The 15251-nt window shown below is 44.4% G+C and overlaps 1 protein-coding gene across 7 annotated transcripts in view; it reads left to right on the top strand.

The window, feature by feature from the left end:
- SORCS2 (sortilin related VPS10 domain containing receptor 2) overlaps nucleotides 1–15251 on the top strand; it is a 1939515-nt gene that overhangs the window by 1339811 nt on the left and 584453 nt on the right. For all 7 annotated transcript variants that reach the window (XM_069203288.1, XM_069203250.1, XM_069203258.1 and 4 more), the window contains exon 6: nucleotides 14183–14247. In XM_069203288.1, the coding sequence (XP_069059389.1) occupies nucleotides 14183–14247 (65 nt within the window). The remainder of the gene's footprint in view (nucleotides 1–14182; nucleotides 14248–15251) is intronic.

The raw sequence follows: 15251 nt of genomic DNA on the forward strand, positions 1-15251 counted from the left end.
AAAAAGAACAACATACATCACTGTGGGAATCGCTCAGCTGCCTCGTACACTGCCTAGAGGTTTGGGGCTCCATGGACCTCGATAGCTTCTCTGCAGATGCATTACACTACGACAAAAACAATGTTACCTATGATTCAGTACTTAGATCCCAAACAATATTTACTCTCCAGGTACAATTACAGGCATCGTCATAAACATTGCATGAAAGAGGGAAACAGCAACCAATTCAGTAATAAATGTAGAACTTCTTGAACTCTGGATCATATAGGAAATGTGAATCTGGACAAATAATACTATAGTCTCTCGGAGACTATTCCAAGACGCCAGATGTAACTTGTCTAGAACACAACAGCAACCTTTCTGTTTGAATATGAAGAGTTCAGAGTGCTACAAGAGTTCAAGCGCTGGGCCTCAGGAGAAGGGCTCAATACTGTAACAATGTTCAGAGTTGAAAAACAAGATCACGTCTCAGAAAGAAAGTCCTGAATATCACTAGTCTGTGATTTAGTGTTCACTAACCTGAGAGTTAAGTACTTAGCTTAATACTGAAACTGGAGTCCAAAACAACAGGAAACTCAGTGCAAGAAACTCAACAGGAGCGGAGTCGTAACTCATATAGAAGAATACTGGAAGCGTCAGACACCCAAAACACAGAGTCATCAGAGGGGCTTGGAAGACTAGAGCACTGGAAACTCCAGGTGAATCAGGAGGTGATAGCAGGAAAGAGACTTGCACTGGACTTGGCCACAGGGAGGTGAGTGCAGGGACGATGCTGGTACACTTCTGGAACTAATTAGAGGCCAAGCACTGATGCAGATTCAAGGAGGGTATTTATACAAAGAGTCAGAAGTGTTCCAGAAGGACACATGCCCCACGTGGAGGCATGGAATAATCCAATGAACCTTACGATGGGGAAAATCACATGTTGCACAACAGGGGAAATGGGCCTACCAAGTTGCAGTTGCAAATAGAAATTGACGTATTACCATTCCAATGGAACTCAAGGTCATGATGGTACAACCCAGTGTTCCTCAAAGGAAACATGGTTATTCTGACTGTGCACGTGATATGTACAGGTGCAAACTGGATGAATCTTGCATAGCAACACAACAGGAGGGTCAATGGTTCAAACGTAAGCGGGAGGGGGAACTCATAGAGACCTTGGGCCTGAGAGGCACCACTAGGGAAGTATGCATGACTGGAAAAATTCAGGTTAGGGTGGCGCCACAAAGGAAAGAAGACATGGGCCCGGTGGGTAAAACCCACCACATATAGGGCACAAGATGGGGTCATGACTAGGCCTGGATAGAGTTGACTGAATTCTGCTACGCAGAACTCCGCGAAGTGCCGGAAAAACTCTGCCGTGCTCCGTGGAGTTCCAAGAGCGGTGGAGTGCAGTAAGTCGCACTGATTTTTAGAACCTTGAGTGTTTCCTGTGCTATAAATTCAGTGCCAATGGCACAATGTGCAGCCCAAGACGGTGCTGCTATGTTCTGCCGCTCTAGTAGATTTTCTACTCGAGCAGCAAGTTCCTCACAATGAGCGGCAGGTTTCTCCATGCAAGCGGCAACGACCTGATGCAAACGCTTGCGTTGAGAAATCTCCCCGGGAGGTGGTTTAGCATGTGATTTTTCTCACTTACGGTTGCTAACCTAACATTGGCGAGCTGAGAGAGAGGAAAACCTCTGTTTTAGTTTGCTCAATGGCATTTTTTGCAGCTCTGCGCTCCGTACGGAGCCCGGAGTGGGTTAGTGCGTTAATATGCCACCCACCGGGACACGCGGGCAATTTGTGCACATTAGTGCCTGACCTTCTTGCCCCCCTCATTCTCAGATCTGCTCATTTTATATCTGAAAATTTGCAGCCCTGGTCAGATCTTAATTGAGGACCTTACGGTAGCGAATCTGGATCTCTTTTCCTCCTCACAAAGGAGGTCATCTTTTAGATCTGATTTTTTTCTAACATAAAACACCTTACTACAATCTTCCACTGCTGCTATTGTGGTTGTCGCTATGCAGTTCTTTTTTCAGCCCAAACCTGGTGCGGTCCACTTAGAGGTTGTTATAGATCTCGGTTTAAGACTAGGCCTTGGTCAAGACTTGACATCATAGCCCTCAACAGCCAGTTGAGGAATACAGTGCACAATTAAGCATGAGGTCGAGCTAGACCAGCCCAGGATTGATGATTGGATGCGGGGCTCTCTTGACATTGTCCTACAGATTAAAAGTTGCTGCCCAGGTATGTCTCACCCTCATTCCCCAGGGTTTATGGAGGCACTACAAGCAGAGTAAGCTGGATTTAGGACATCAAGCTCAAATACAAAACAGCACTGAAACACTATCACAGTCTCTCTAGAGCCACCTTTTATTATGACCAAATCACCTTAGCCCAAAACTGTCCCAAACCTCTCTTTAGAGTATTCAAGGAGCTCTCTGACCCCAAAATTGTTGCATCAGCACCAGCATTATCTCAGTTGCAGTGTGATGAACTGGAAATCTTTTTTGGTAACGAGGTGCAGAAAGTAGAATGTTCTCTGTCGACGAATGGCAGGATCTCTGCGTAGCCCAACATCAGCCTATAGTCTTCTGTCTCAGCACACCGGAACAGATCTGTCACCACATTACCCCGCAAGAAACTAATTGCTTGGAACATGCTGGCTCTACCTCTATTCATGTAATTGGCACAATCTATAAGATCTGGTTTACCCAATGATCCTCTCCCTCCCGCTAAGCTCTGCACTTTAGACCCAAATATTTTGTGGCTCATGATGGGACTCCCTAATTCCTCCTTACAGGAGGGGCATATTCCTTAGCCAGGGAAGCATGCCATTTTTCAGCTTCTCTTAAAGAAACCTAATATGGACCCCTCCAATTATTCCAATCCTAGAACGATTTCCATGCTTCACATTTTGGCTAAAACCATGGAGAAACATTTAATAAACAACTGTCCAGTTTTATTGAGTCCCAAAACTCTTTACATTACTTTCAGTCAGGGTTCAGAGCAGGAAACACCACTAAATCTGCCCTGCCAGGAGTCACAGAACATCCTAGGCAGCTCCTGGATGAAGGCGAGATGGAAGCGCTCATTTTACTCGATATCAGTGCTGCCTTCGATACCGTGTCACATAATACACTCCTATCAAGACTGGGTCTTCAAGGAACAGCTTTATCTTTGATGGCATCTTTTTTTAAAGGATCAAAGCTTCCAGGTCTCCTCAGGCAGAGCCTCTTCCATGTGTCATGCACTCACTAACAGGGATCAGCCCTAAGCATGGCACTATTTAAAATCTATATTCGCCTATTGACAAAGCTGGTTGGGAGTTGTGGTCTTACTATATTCTCCTGTGTGGATGATACACAAATCATCTTTTCTTTGACATCTACCCAGGACTACAATTCTGAGGCCAAGAACTCCTGCCTGGGTTTAGTTGCATTGTGGATGAGAAAAGACCGAGTTACTCGTGCTAGGAAAGAACTCGCCCCTTTGGGGCCCACAGCATTATCCAAATACCCTGGATGCTATTCCTCCTCCGACTCAAAAGGATAAAAACCTTGGCTTTTTGCTGTCTATCTGTCCATGAGGCCTCAGGTAGCGAGGGTGGACACTACCTGTTTTGGCGGTCTGAAGTGGCTTCTTAAAATCATCTGGATACTCCTATTCTAGGGAACGAGAACTTCCTCTATTTGGGCACAGACAAAATGGCCGAGAGATGCATGCAAGTGGTCCAAAACTCAGTGGTCATCTATAGACTTCCCAAAAATACATCAGTTTCATCTCTCCTCCACAAGCTTTATTGGCTCAAGGTGGCAGAGCAAGAGCAGGGCTTTGCCCCCGCTATCTCCTGGATTTGGTGTGATCATACCAACCGGCTCACCTCTTATGTTCCAGTGATCTTTTCCTGTGCTCTGTTCCCAGAGTTAAACAGACTCTCATAGGAGGGTTGTCCTTTGCATACCAGGACATCTGAGAAGCTGCACCTCACTGAACACTTTCAGAAAACAATTAAAGACCCGGATGTTTTGAGTCAGCAGGCTCTGCCCAGAACCTATCTGTTGTTAGAGCATCAGGAAATCTTGTGTGGTTAGCTGAGCGCTAATCAAGATTCAAAATAATAATAATAATAATAATAATAATGAGGATGGCAAAACAAAGGGATGGATGAATGAGTGGGTGAAAAGATGAGTTAATGGATTGCAGAGTGGATGGATGATGCATGGATAGCAGGGTGGATGGATAGATGGATGGTTGGATGAATGGGTGGATGGATGGTTGGCTGGCAGAGTGGATGGATTGATGACAGAGTGGATGAATGGATGGCTGAATTGATGGATTAATCGAAGAATGGCAGTCAATGGATGGCAGAGGATGGCAGAGTGGATGGGTGGATGGATGATAGACAGGGTTGATGGCAGATGCCAGTTCTGCCAGAGGCCATCAAACAATGAAAACTCATTCTGCTGCTAGAGTGTGTACAATTTAGACTGGCAACAATGATTAAAAACGTCTTAACATAACATATTCGTGAATCAGACTCTGTCCCTCAAAATAGAGAAAAACGTCAGACATCACCTGTTAGACTTTTCATCCTTGGCGTTGTCTCCCTTAACTTTTTGCCTCTGTTCCCCAGGTTGTTGATGTGTGCTGGACTCTGATTTTGCTGTTTTTGTTACTCTGGGCACTTTACCACTGCTAACCAGAGCTAAAGTGCAAGTGCTCCTTTACAAAATGTGTATGTGATTGACTTATCCATGATTGGCATATTTGATTTAGTAGTAAGTCCCTAGTAAAGTGCACTGGAGGTGCCAGGGCCTGTAAATCAAATGCTACCAGTGGGCCTTCAGCACTGGTTGTGCCACCCACATAAGTAGCTCTGTAATCATGTCTCAGACCTGCCATTGCAGTGTCTGTGTGTGCGGTTTTAACTGTAAATTCGACTTGGCAAGTGTACCCACTTGCCAGGCCTAAACCTTCCCATTTCTTACATATAAGGCACCCCTAAGGTAGGCCCTAGGTAGCCCCAAGGGCAGGGTGCAGTGTATGGTTAAGGTAGGACATATAGTAATGTGTTTTATATGTCCTGACAGTGAAACATTGCTAAATTCGTTTTTCACTGTTGCAAGGCCTGTCCCTCTCATAGGTTAACATGGGGGCTACCTTTAAATCTGATTAAAGTGTAGATTCCCTTTGGGAGAGGACGGACATGTGGAGTTTGGGGTCTCTGAGCTCACAATTTAAAAATACATCTTTTAGTAAAGTTGATTTTAAGATTGTGTGTTTGAAAATGGCACTTTTAGAACGTGAGCATTTTCTTGCTTATACCATTTCTGTGACTCTGCCTGTTTGTGGATTCCCTGTCTGGGTCAGTTGTACAGTTGGGCTGGTTGCACCTCACACTAGACAGTGACACAAAGGGAGCTGAGGTGTAGCCTGCATATCCTGATGAGCCATCTGTGTTAGGAGGGAGGGGAGGAGTGGTCACTCACACCTGAAATGGCTGTGTCTGCCCTCACACAATGCAGTCTTGAACCCCCTGGTGAGTGCCTGGGGCCTGGCCTGGGCAAGGTAGGATTTCACATTCACAAGAGACCTTGCTTTGAAGTAGGCCTAATTCAAAGGATAAATTGGGTATTAGAAGGGCACCCAAAACCACAGACTTTAGAACACTTCTGGAAACAAGAGGAACCTCTGCCTGGAGGAGAGCTGAACAGCTTGAGGAAGAAGAGCTGCCCTGCCTGTGACTGTGCTTTGTGGAGCTATCCTGCAGTTGCTGCTTCTGCCAGAGTAAGAGGGCAAAAAACTGGACTTTGTGTGCCTTCCATCTTGTGAGGAAATCTCCAAGGGCTTGATTTAGAGCTTGCCCCCTGTTGTTTGAAGTCTCAGGGAGATCAAAGACTTCTCTCTGCCAGCACCTGGAGTCTCTGGAGAGACTCCTGCTCTGACAAGTGGTGCCCTATCCAGTCCCTGGGCCCGTGGAAGGAATGCTGGTGGAAAGTCAAGGAAATCGACTTTGGACAGACGCTGCTGCTGAATCCGGTGACGCCGCCTGCACCCGACTCTGTGATCTTCGCTGGAACGCGATGACCTTCGCAGGCCTGACATCGCTGCAGCCCCACTGAAGTCCGCGACACCGTGGAAGTCGCTGCAACACGTCGTGACTGACGCCACTCGAAGTTCACAGATTCAACGTTTCGCACAGACGCCACGATCCCCGACTTCGCGCATTGGCTCGTTTTAATTTCTTCACCAAGGTACTGTACCTGGGGGTCTACGCGACTCCGTGTCTGGTGCTACTGGTGTCGGACGCCGTGTTAACATTCATCGAAGCATTTTGTGTTTCTAAGCGCTATTTTTGAGTTTAAGCTCTAAAAATTCATAACTTGACTTGTGTATGTTGGATTTTTGTAGTTTTGTTTTTGTTTTGTTTATATAAATATTTCCTATTTTTCTAAACTGCTGTTGTGTCATTTTCTAGTGTTTTCTTAAGTTACTGTGTATGTTGGTACAAATACTTTACACCTAGCATTCTGAAGTTAAGCCTACTGCTCTGCCGAGCTTCCAAGGGGGTAAGCAGGGGTTAGCTGAGGATGATTCTCTTTTACCCTGACTAGAGTGAGGGTCCTTGCTTGAACATGGGGTAACCTGACTGTCAACCAAAGACCCCATTTCTAACATCACCACAAAGTCTGCTTCTTTCTATTACCAATCACGTTAATATTAGAAGCTCTGATTTATAGTAGTATAATATCATGAAATAGTATTTTCAGGTCAACAAAACATTTTCTCCCACTGACCACACCTTTGGTTATCTAGGTGATAGAGGAGGGCAGTAAAGCTTTAGATAAATACATAAAGTTTAAGTAAAGACGAGGACATTGACACCTCAGGGACACCCAGCACCAGCAAAGGTATGGGCAATAATGATGTGTATCCCCATATGTACATGTACAAATGCTCTCAGAAAATATCTATTAGCTTGATGCATTGTGATAAGTAGTCCACACCCTAAAGTACTAATCCCACATAAATAGCAAGTTAGTGTACAGCCACACAGAGGAACAACACAAACAACTCAGTGTTACGATGTCAGTGTATAGTCATTATTATTGTGCAACATTTAGTGAAATATTCATAAATGACATGATGCACATTGTCGTTGTAGATGTCCCGGGCCCTGACGCAGCAGAAGGTGGAAATGTGGGGGATGGCGAAACACAGCCACAGTCCGACTCAAACTCCAGTGAGTCCTTCAGTAGTGCACCAACTAGATGCAGGGCAAGGGTGTTACCTCTCCCAGAGTATAACCTGGGCTCAGATAAAATGCCAGATGAAGTACCCACACCACCCTCAGAGGCTAGATCTACAGGAAAACAGCAGTCCCTGCCCCAGAGTCAGTCAAATCCCCTCAGGAGGCTTCTCGATGCAGGCAGACAATGCACAGATTAGGGAGAGGGCCCATCAATTGTTGGTGGCCTTGAAGCTTCCATGCTGAAGGTACAGCGCCTGCAATGCAAACACATGAGGTTAATGCACAGGCAGTTTGTGTCTCACAATGACAATATGGGAGTACTGCAAAAGCAGTTGGATGCACTCAATGAAAACATGGGATCCATGCACAAGCAGTTGGAGTCTCTGAATGAGGGACAGCAAACATCAGCCGAAAACACAAAGGAGTTGACAAACGCCATTAGGGAACTCTGCACTGAGATTCAGCAGGAGCGTGTCAGCCACTGCACGTGCCATCACCAATTTATGGGAAGGCTTGATGGGTTCTGCAGATCGGTCAATTGGCTCGCTAGCTCAACTGCCTTGATTTCATAACGTGGTGTGGGCATACAGGAGGAGATGGCACATTGCAGTCGGGACGTTGCACAGGGATGGGTGCAAATAACCAATGTTCTGGATGCAATGCAGACAGCACGCAGTGCTACAAATAGCGAACTTGGTGGTGGGGATAGTGAGGAGCTCTCTAGCCTCAGCAGTGTTACAGCCCCTGTGATGGATCCTAGGCGTCGCAGTACCAGGCACAGTACTGTCTTGGAACCCGCTACAAGAGTTGCAAGTGAGGCCACTGAACACTCAAGTGGAGTGCATGGACGTAGGAAGTAATGTAGAGGGCTACAGGGGACTACCTTAACATGTACCACTACAGTTATACTATGATGCTAATAGTGTGACACTGTTACTCACACATGTTTGCCTACAGTGCATATCTATGTCCTGTTGACACATATGTTACTTGAAGTCAAGATAATGAAGATGCTAACTACAGAAATTGCATGTGCAAAAGGCCTTTCTGCCAATATTCGCTAGTTGCGTGTCGCAATCTACGTATCGCAAATAGTGTCATGATTTTGCGGATCGCTATCTGCGATTCACAATTCTACTTCGCAAATTGTGTAACGCAGATAGCGATTCGCTAAATCATGTAGCTATTTGCGATACGCAGAGTGCGACACGCAAAATCACGTCTCAGTCACAAGGAATCACTATTTTAGCAATTCTTTATTTTCGCACTGCGAATGTCTTTCATACATTGTATTTGCCATTTTTGCATTTGCAAACGCCGATTTTTACGATTTGCACCATTTGCGAATGCAAAAAAGTTTTATACATCTGGCCCAAAGTCATTTAAATGTAAATTTGAAGGAAGGAAACTTGCTTTCCACATTTTATTCTTAGATTGTAATTGACTTTTTTAGACTAAAGATATTTCGTTTCATTTTCATTGTTAGCCGTGCCCCGCAGGAGGGAAAAGGTGAGGGTGGTTTGTGGCTGGGGGTTGGCGACAAAGAAAAATATAATAATAAGAAAAAACTTACCTTTTTCGCCGCTCCGATCTGCTCCGGTCTTGCATTGCAGGCATAGGCTCCCAGCCTACCCTGCGTCCAATCCTAATGCTGCTTTCATGCTGCTGGCAGCGTGAACGCAGTGTTAGGATTGGACGGAGCGCCCGGTCTGGGTGCTCCGATGCAGAGTGGGACCCTCTGCCTGCTCTCTCCAACCCGGCACTGCGTTGCCGGGATGGAGAGAGCCTAGTGCGCATGTATGTTTGGCCGGCCCAAGGCAGCCGAGACGGCCGGCCAAACATACATGCGCACTGAGGGGGAGTGCCTTGTCACACCTGTGGCCCCGCCCCTTCTACAGTAAAAACATAATAAACATAGTTCATTATGTTTTACTGTAAACGAATTGCAGCTGCTGGCGGGGGCGATGCTCCTACATTATAACGGAGGAGCCGCCCCCTTGTGTTAGTTTCAATGAATTTTCTTTAACAGAAGCAATTGATAGGTTTCTGAAATCATGAATGAGCATGTCAACATCAATTAATATCTTCGGTAGCCTCTTGAAAGTTCCATGGCACAATTTCTCCTGCAGAGATTCAGCGTTGTTAGTTCCGGATTAGAAAGTATTAGCATGCGTACAGCCAATGCCCTATATCTGTCTATAGCGATAATTGAAGTGTGCATTTGGCACATTTACTCATTCGCAGCCTGTTGCCAACGCTGCTGGTAAGTAATTTACATTGTAATTTTTTTGCTCAGCTTGCTCATCCTTGGAACTATATACTTTAAAATGATTTTGAAGCTTGATTATCCTTTATAACATGAAAAATGCATTATTTTTAGATTGAAGTCTATGTCACTTGCACCATTCTTGGAGACAAAATTGTATTTTATACTCTCAGGGCCTTCAGCCCTTGGCTTCTTTTGAATTGGAATGTTCAGCCAGTGACTTGAGACACTGGATCAGCCCCCAGGAATATTTTAGTCTCGCTGTTTTTCTATTGGCTGTTGGAGGATATCATTTTGCCTTTGGAATGCATGAAGGTTTATTTTACCACTGGAATCTGTCAGTGATTGTTATTGTCGAAACACCAACATGCTAGAAGAAAGATAGTTAACAGAGGAAGAATGACTATACTCCACCTACATATTAGGTGGAATTTCACCTTTGTTTCATTTGTATGTTTTCTAACTATACTTTTACAAATGCAGTGTGATGTAGCAATACTTTATGGTGCAATGATTTGGAATGTATAAATATTTGTTTTTACAAAATATTTGCATCAAATAGGCACTGTGTACCAAGTTTCAATAATTATATGCAGTGGCATGAAGCACAGCAATGGGCACACTCTTTACAGAGGTACAAAATAAAGCTTAATGTGAATTCACACTATGTGGCACTCGTTTTCCACTCTATTCCAGAACTTTTTTGCATCCTTTAGTCATTAACAAATGTACAGTATATACACACTCTAACATCATGCATGCATATGTGGTACTTCTAGCACCAGCAACTGCATAATTTACAGGGGTAGGTTACACTGGCCATGTGATGTGAGATCCCTCTGAGAATTTGCTTTTATTAGGAAGATTTGTTAAATTTACTTTTACATGTTTGGTATGTTAATAAAGAACTCCATGCCTGTATCACTATTACTAATGAGGGATTAGTGAGTGTGCTGGCTCCAGCAGTTCATTACGCTTCCCCTTCTTGGATGCAAAGGCCAATAAATATGTGTTCAACTTGGCCCTCTCTGCAGGGTCACCCCCCACCTTTTTGCTTTAATCCCCCTGTTTTGCTGAATTCATTTTTGTTGGACTTAGGGCCACTGCTGACCAGTGCTAAATTGATTGTGCTCTCTTCTTTAAATATAGTAAGGTTGGCTTACATCTAACTGGCACATTTAATCTAAGTGTAAGTCCCTAGTAAAGTGGTACTACATATACCCAGGGCTTGTAAGTTAAATGCCACTAGTAGGCCTGCAGTACTTACAGTGCCACCCACTTGAGTAGCCTTTTTAAACATGTCTCAGGCCTGCTATTGAAGCCTTTGTGTGCAGCTTTAAACTGCCGTTTCAACCTGCCATGCCCAAACCTTCCTTTTAAATACATATAAGTCACCCATAGGGTAAGCTCTTAATTGCCCAAAAGGCAGGATGCACTGTACTTAAAAAGGTTGAACATATACTTTTACATTTTACATTTCCTGGTAGTGAAACACTCCTAAATTTGTTTTTCACTACTGTAAGGCCTACTTTTCTTGTAGGCCAACATCAGGTTACCTTAGTACCTTTAATAAGTGATAACATTTGATTGGGAGCAGGTAGGTAAGTCATGTTTGTTGAGGAATTGTAATTTAACCCTCTTTTTAAATTACAAAGTTGGCATTTTCTTGGCATACCCATTTGGTGCTTACACACTTGACTAGGTGAGGTTGACAGTCGGCTTTTGTGTCTGCACCGTAGACAGCCACACAATACAGAGTCTGGGTGTTCACAAGAGGGGCTGTTTTTGGAGGGTGATGGGACAGCTATTACATACCACTCTTGCAATTCAGTGGAGCTGCTTGAGCACACAAAGTTCTTCACAGTAGCCTTTTGTGCCCCCAGATAGACTGGGACCAAGGTAGGAAGGCAGAGAGGCAGGAAATTACTGATTTCCATCTTCCAGTTTTAAAGTGGGCACCAGGTTTAAAGAGGGTACCCTCAGAACCACTCTTCAGTACCCTCCTGGGCCTTTGGATATTACAGAGAAAGGACACCCTGCTGCACTGCTGCTTGAGGCCTGCCATGCTTTCCTGAGAATGAAGACTGGACCTGCAGCTTTCATCCAAGGCTGACATGATTCCAAGTGTCAATGGACTGGCCTCCTGTTTTGAGCTAAAGGGGCATAATAAGCTCCAGATGCCTCCCTGCATATTTCCAGCTGGCCTGCTACCTGGACTTTCAACTGGACCTGCAACAGAAACTGCCTGCTGGCCCCTGCTAGAGTGAGTTCCTGATCCTTTAGAGGTGACCCTCAGGTCATGGACTCTTTGTGTGGCATCAGTGGAGCTCCTCCCAGAAGAAAGGACAAAAATCTGAGGTTTTGAGCTCTTGGCAAATATGCCAATTTATACCAAGATCTTGTAGTCTGTGCTGATTGCCAATGTGAAGCTCTGGGGAACCTGACTCTTGATGTTACAGTGACTGACAGAGATGACCGGCAACAGGAGATCTGCACTTTGCGCTACATCATTGGCAACTCGCAGGGACTACTAACACAGTCTCTAGCAGCGGCTTTCTGCAACGCTGAACAGGATCTTCACGCTACAGTGACAACTGTCCTTGACGCCCGGCCTGCTCTTTATGCTACAGAAACTACCATGCATGACGCTCTTCCAGCTCCTCATGACCTCCTCTACTGCAAACTGGATTAATCACGCTGGACTTTAGAAGGTAACTTTTTCAGATGGGACTAACCTGGTCCCATCCCTCCCTCGTGGGACTAACCTGAACTTGAGTCTTTCACCCAGTCTCGCATGACCAGATAACCACGAGTGGAGCTTTGTCCTTCTAGGCTCTATACTTACCTGAAATCTTTAAAATTGAATATCTACATTTCTGTTGATTTGATTTTTGTTATTTTTTTTGTGTCAAATAATTTATTAAATTTTACTCTAGTTTTCAAAATTGGTGTGGCATTTTCTAGTATTGTGTATTCACTTTATAGCTGTTTGGGTACTGCATAAATACTGTACCCATTGCTTCTAAGTTAAGCCTGATTGTTTTTGTGCCAAACTACTGGAGGGTTAAGCACAGGTTAATTTATTGATGTTTGTGGTTCACCCTGACAGAGGTTGTGGCTGTTGCTTGAGAAGGGCTCACAGACCCTCTCAACCAACAACCTAATTTCTCACAATATGCAAAAGTTGGGTTTACCAATAGCTCTTACTCATGACCTGCACTGAAGTTCTGCCTTTACTAATTTTGAAGTGATCTTAGTATATAAATTGACCAGGTATGTGCACAAAACTCAAGTACATAGTTATGAACTTGATAATTTAAATAGGAAAATAGTAGAAGCCTTCCATCATTATCATTTCCGGCTTTCAGCTGCATTAACTGCCTGATAAATCTCATATCAGCACAATACACAACAAACACTAAAGAGAGAGGGCTTATTTGGAAATTAGCAGGAAATGGGCTTTCGGGACCCATGCTGCTCCACAGCCTCTTTCCACCTCATGTGTGGCTCCAACCAGTTCCTAGGCCCCTACAGTAATGGTGGCTTCCAGAGCCCAACCCTATATTGCAGCTTCACACGTCACACCTCTTTCATTATACCTGATGCTCACTTTGAGAACTTTTCTTTCACTTTGTCTTTCTTGTGCAGACCGCTGCATTATGAGATAGGTGGTTTGGCTGCAGCCGCCAGGACTGCGGTGAGCTCCTCTGGCAGTATGCTGAGGCTGTAGACGGCCAGGCTTTTTGTGGCAGTCACCCCACCATAAAAAAGCTTGGTGGTCATGCACCCCACAACAGGAATCCCCATTCCTGTCACCCACACATACAAACACATATGTCCACACACCCCTATGCACCCCATACTCATCAGCAAACATGCACACACCCCCTTCATCCAAACTCATCCACACCCCCCCTTCAGCCACAGACATGCACACACACACACGCGCTCCACACACACAGACATGTACTCACGCACACCCATTCAGGCACACATACACGCACACACCACACACATGCACCCAGCACCCAAAGCTCCCCCCCCTTTTGGATGATCAACTTACCTTTTCCGGTGAGGTGGTCATCCTGGAGGGGATGGGTCCTGGCGTTTTCCACTGCCAGCATCGAACTGCCATCCAGGACTTCACCATGCTGTATTACCTACCGCAGTACAGTAGATGAAGTCTTGTTGGCTTGGCGGTGCTGGTGGTGGAACCACCTCTTCAACTCTGTCAGCCAGGCCGACGGAGTCCGATTTCTGCCCGTAAATGGGTGGAAGTCTTTTCAGGACTCATAATATGGTAGTCAGCAGACCGCCAACACTGGCGGTCTGCTGGCTGCAGCGGCTTCGGTGTTTAATGATTGCAACTAAATGCAGATTATCCAATAGCATAGATTGTGAGGACACAAAAGTTACTTACGCTGTCAGTGAGATAGAGATGCACCAGCTATCCTGTACTCGTATTAGACACATGCATGTCTTTAATTTTCTAGTGGGTGCAAACAACATATGTGCATATCCTTGTTTGCATACACTAGCACATTAAAACTAGAGCTATTTGCTTTGTCAATGTCTGCTGTTGTTGGTAGTACATACCACTTGTCTGACACAATGCTTACTGATCTCATTATTAAACATTCATTGCTATTTATTTACTTTTCTGTGTAAAGGGGTGTTGCTGGAGTTGACACAGACCCTACATTGGTTCATATGGAAACCCAGGACTCCACTGGAGGTAAGAACATTTTGATGTCTTTTAGCAAGAATTGCCTAGACACATTTACATTGAAAAATGTTTTTAGAAACTCTTTTTGTAAAAACACAGCTGAATTTTTAAATATGCATATTTCATATTAATATGTTTCTATGTATTGTAGACAAATAATGCTAGTGGCCTATTGATTATCAGGTCTTATGTTAACTACTCTGAGCAAACCAATATCGTGACCATTGATGAAATGCATCATGTAAGTAAAAATAAATCAGATTGCACCTCTTTTTACATTTATCCAACAAGATCCAACTCTTCAATGAAGCACAGGAGGCTTACAGTGATCACCTATCAGATATGCCACTGTCCATGTATGGTCAGAGCTCTAAAGTTAAAGGACCTGCACTCCCCTCCATGTGATTCACTCTCCTCCTCAACCACCCTCCCAAACCAATATCACCCACCAGTTCTGGACTCCCATGTGAAGAATATTCCTCTCAGTCACAGCCCTAGACACCATACATCCAACAGCAGATCAGTTTGCTATAATACTTAAGAACAAATACCCTCTAAAACAAAACAACTACCTTTACAGAAAAGCTCAAGCCTAAATTGTTCTCCATAAAAGTAGATCTGCCATCTTTCCCAGCAGTGTTCCCCCCGCTCCCTCAATTATCCTCCACGAAAAAATACCTTGATATTATAGCTGTTACTGACATTTGGTTCTAACACTCCTCTCAACACTTAGTGAACACTTTCCTTCCAGATGGCTACAGCATTTTGCACAATGACAGATCCTCCAATTTGGACGGTGGTGTTGCTGTCATCTTCAAATATCATCTCAAGTGCAGCTATATTGAAACACATACATTCTTGTCCTTCGAATCCCTGACTATCCACCCACCCTCCAAGAATGACAGACCCTGAAAATTTAGCCTCATCTTCACTAATTACCTCATCGGATTTGTGATTGATTAAATGTTCTTCCCACTTAATCATATATTACTTATAGATTATAATATTCAGTG

This window comes from Pleurodeles waltl, chromosome 1_2 (assembly GCF_031143425.1).
Source record: "Pleurodeles waltl isolate 20211129_DDA chromosome 1_2, aPleWal1.hap1.20221129, whole genome shotgun sequence".
NCBI lineage: Eukaryota > Metazoa > Chordata > Amphibia > Caudata > Salamandridae > Pleurodeles > Pleurodeles waltl.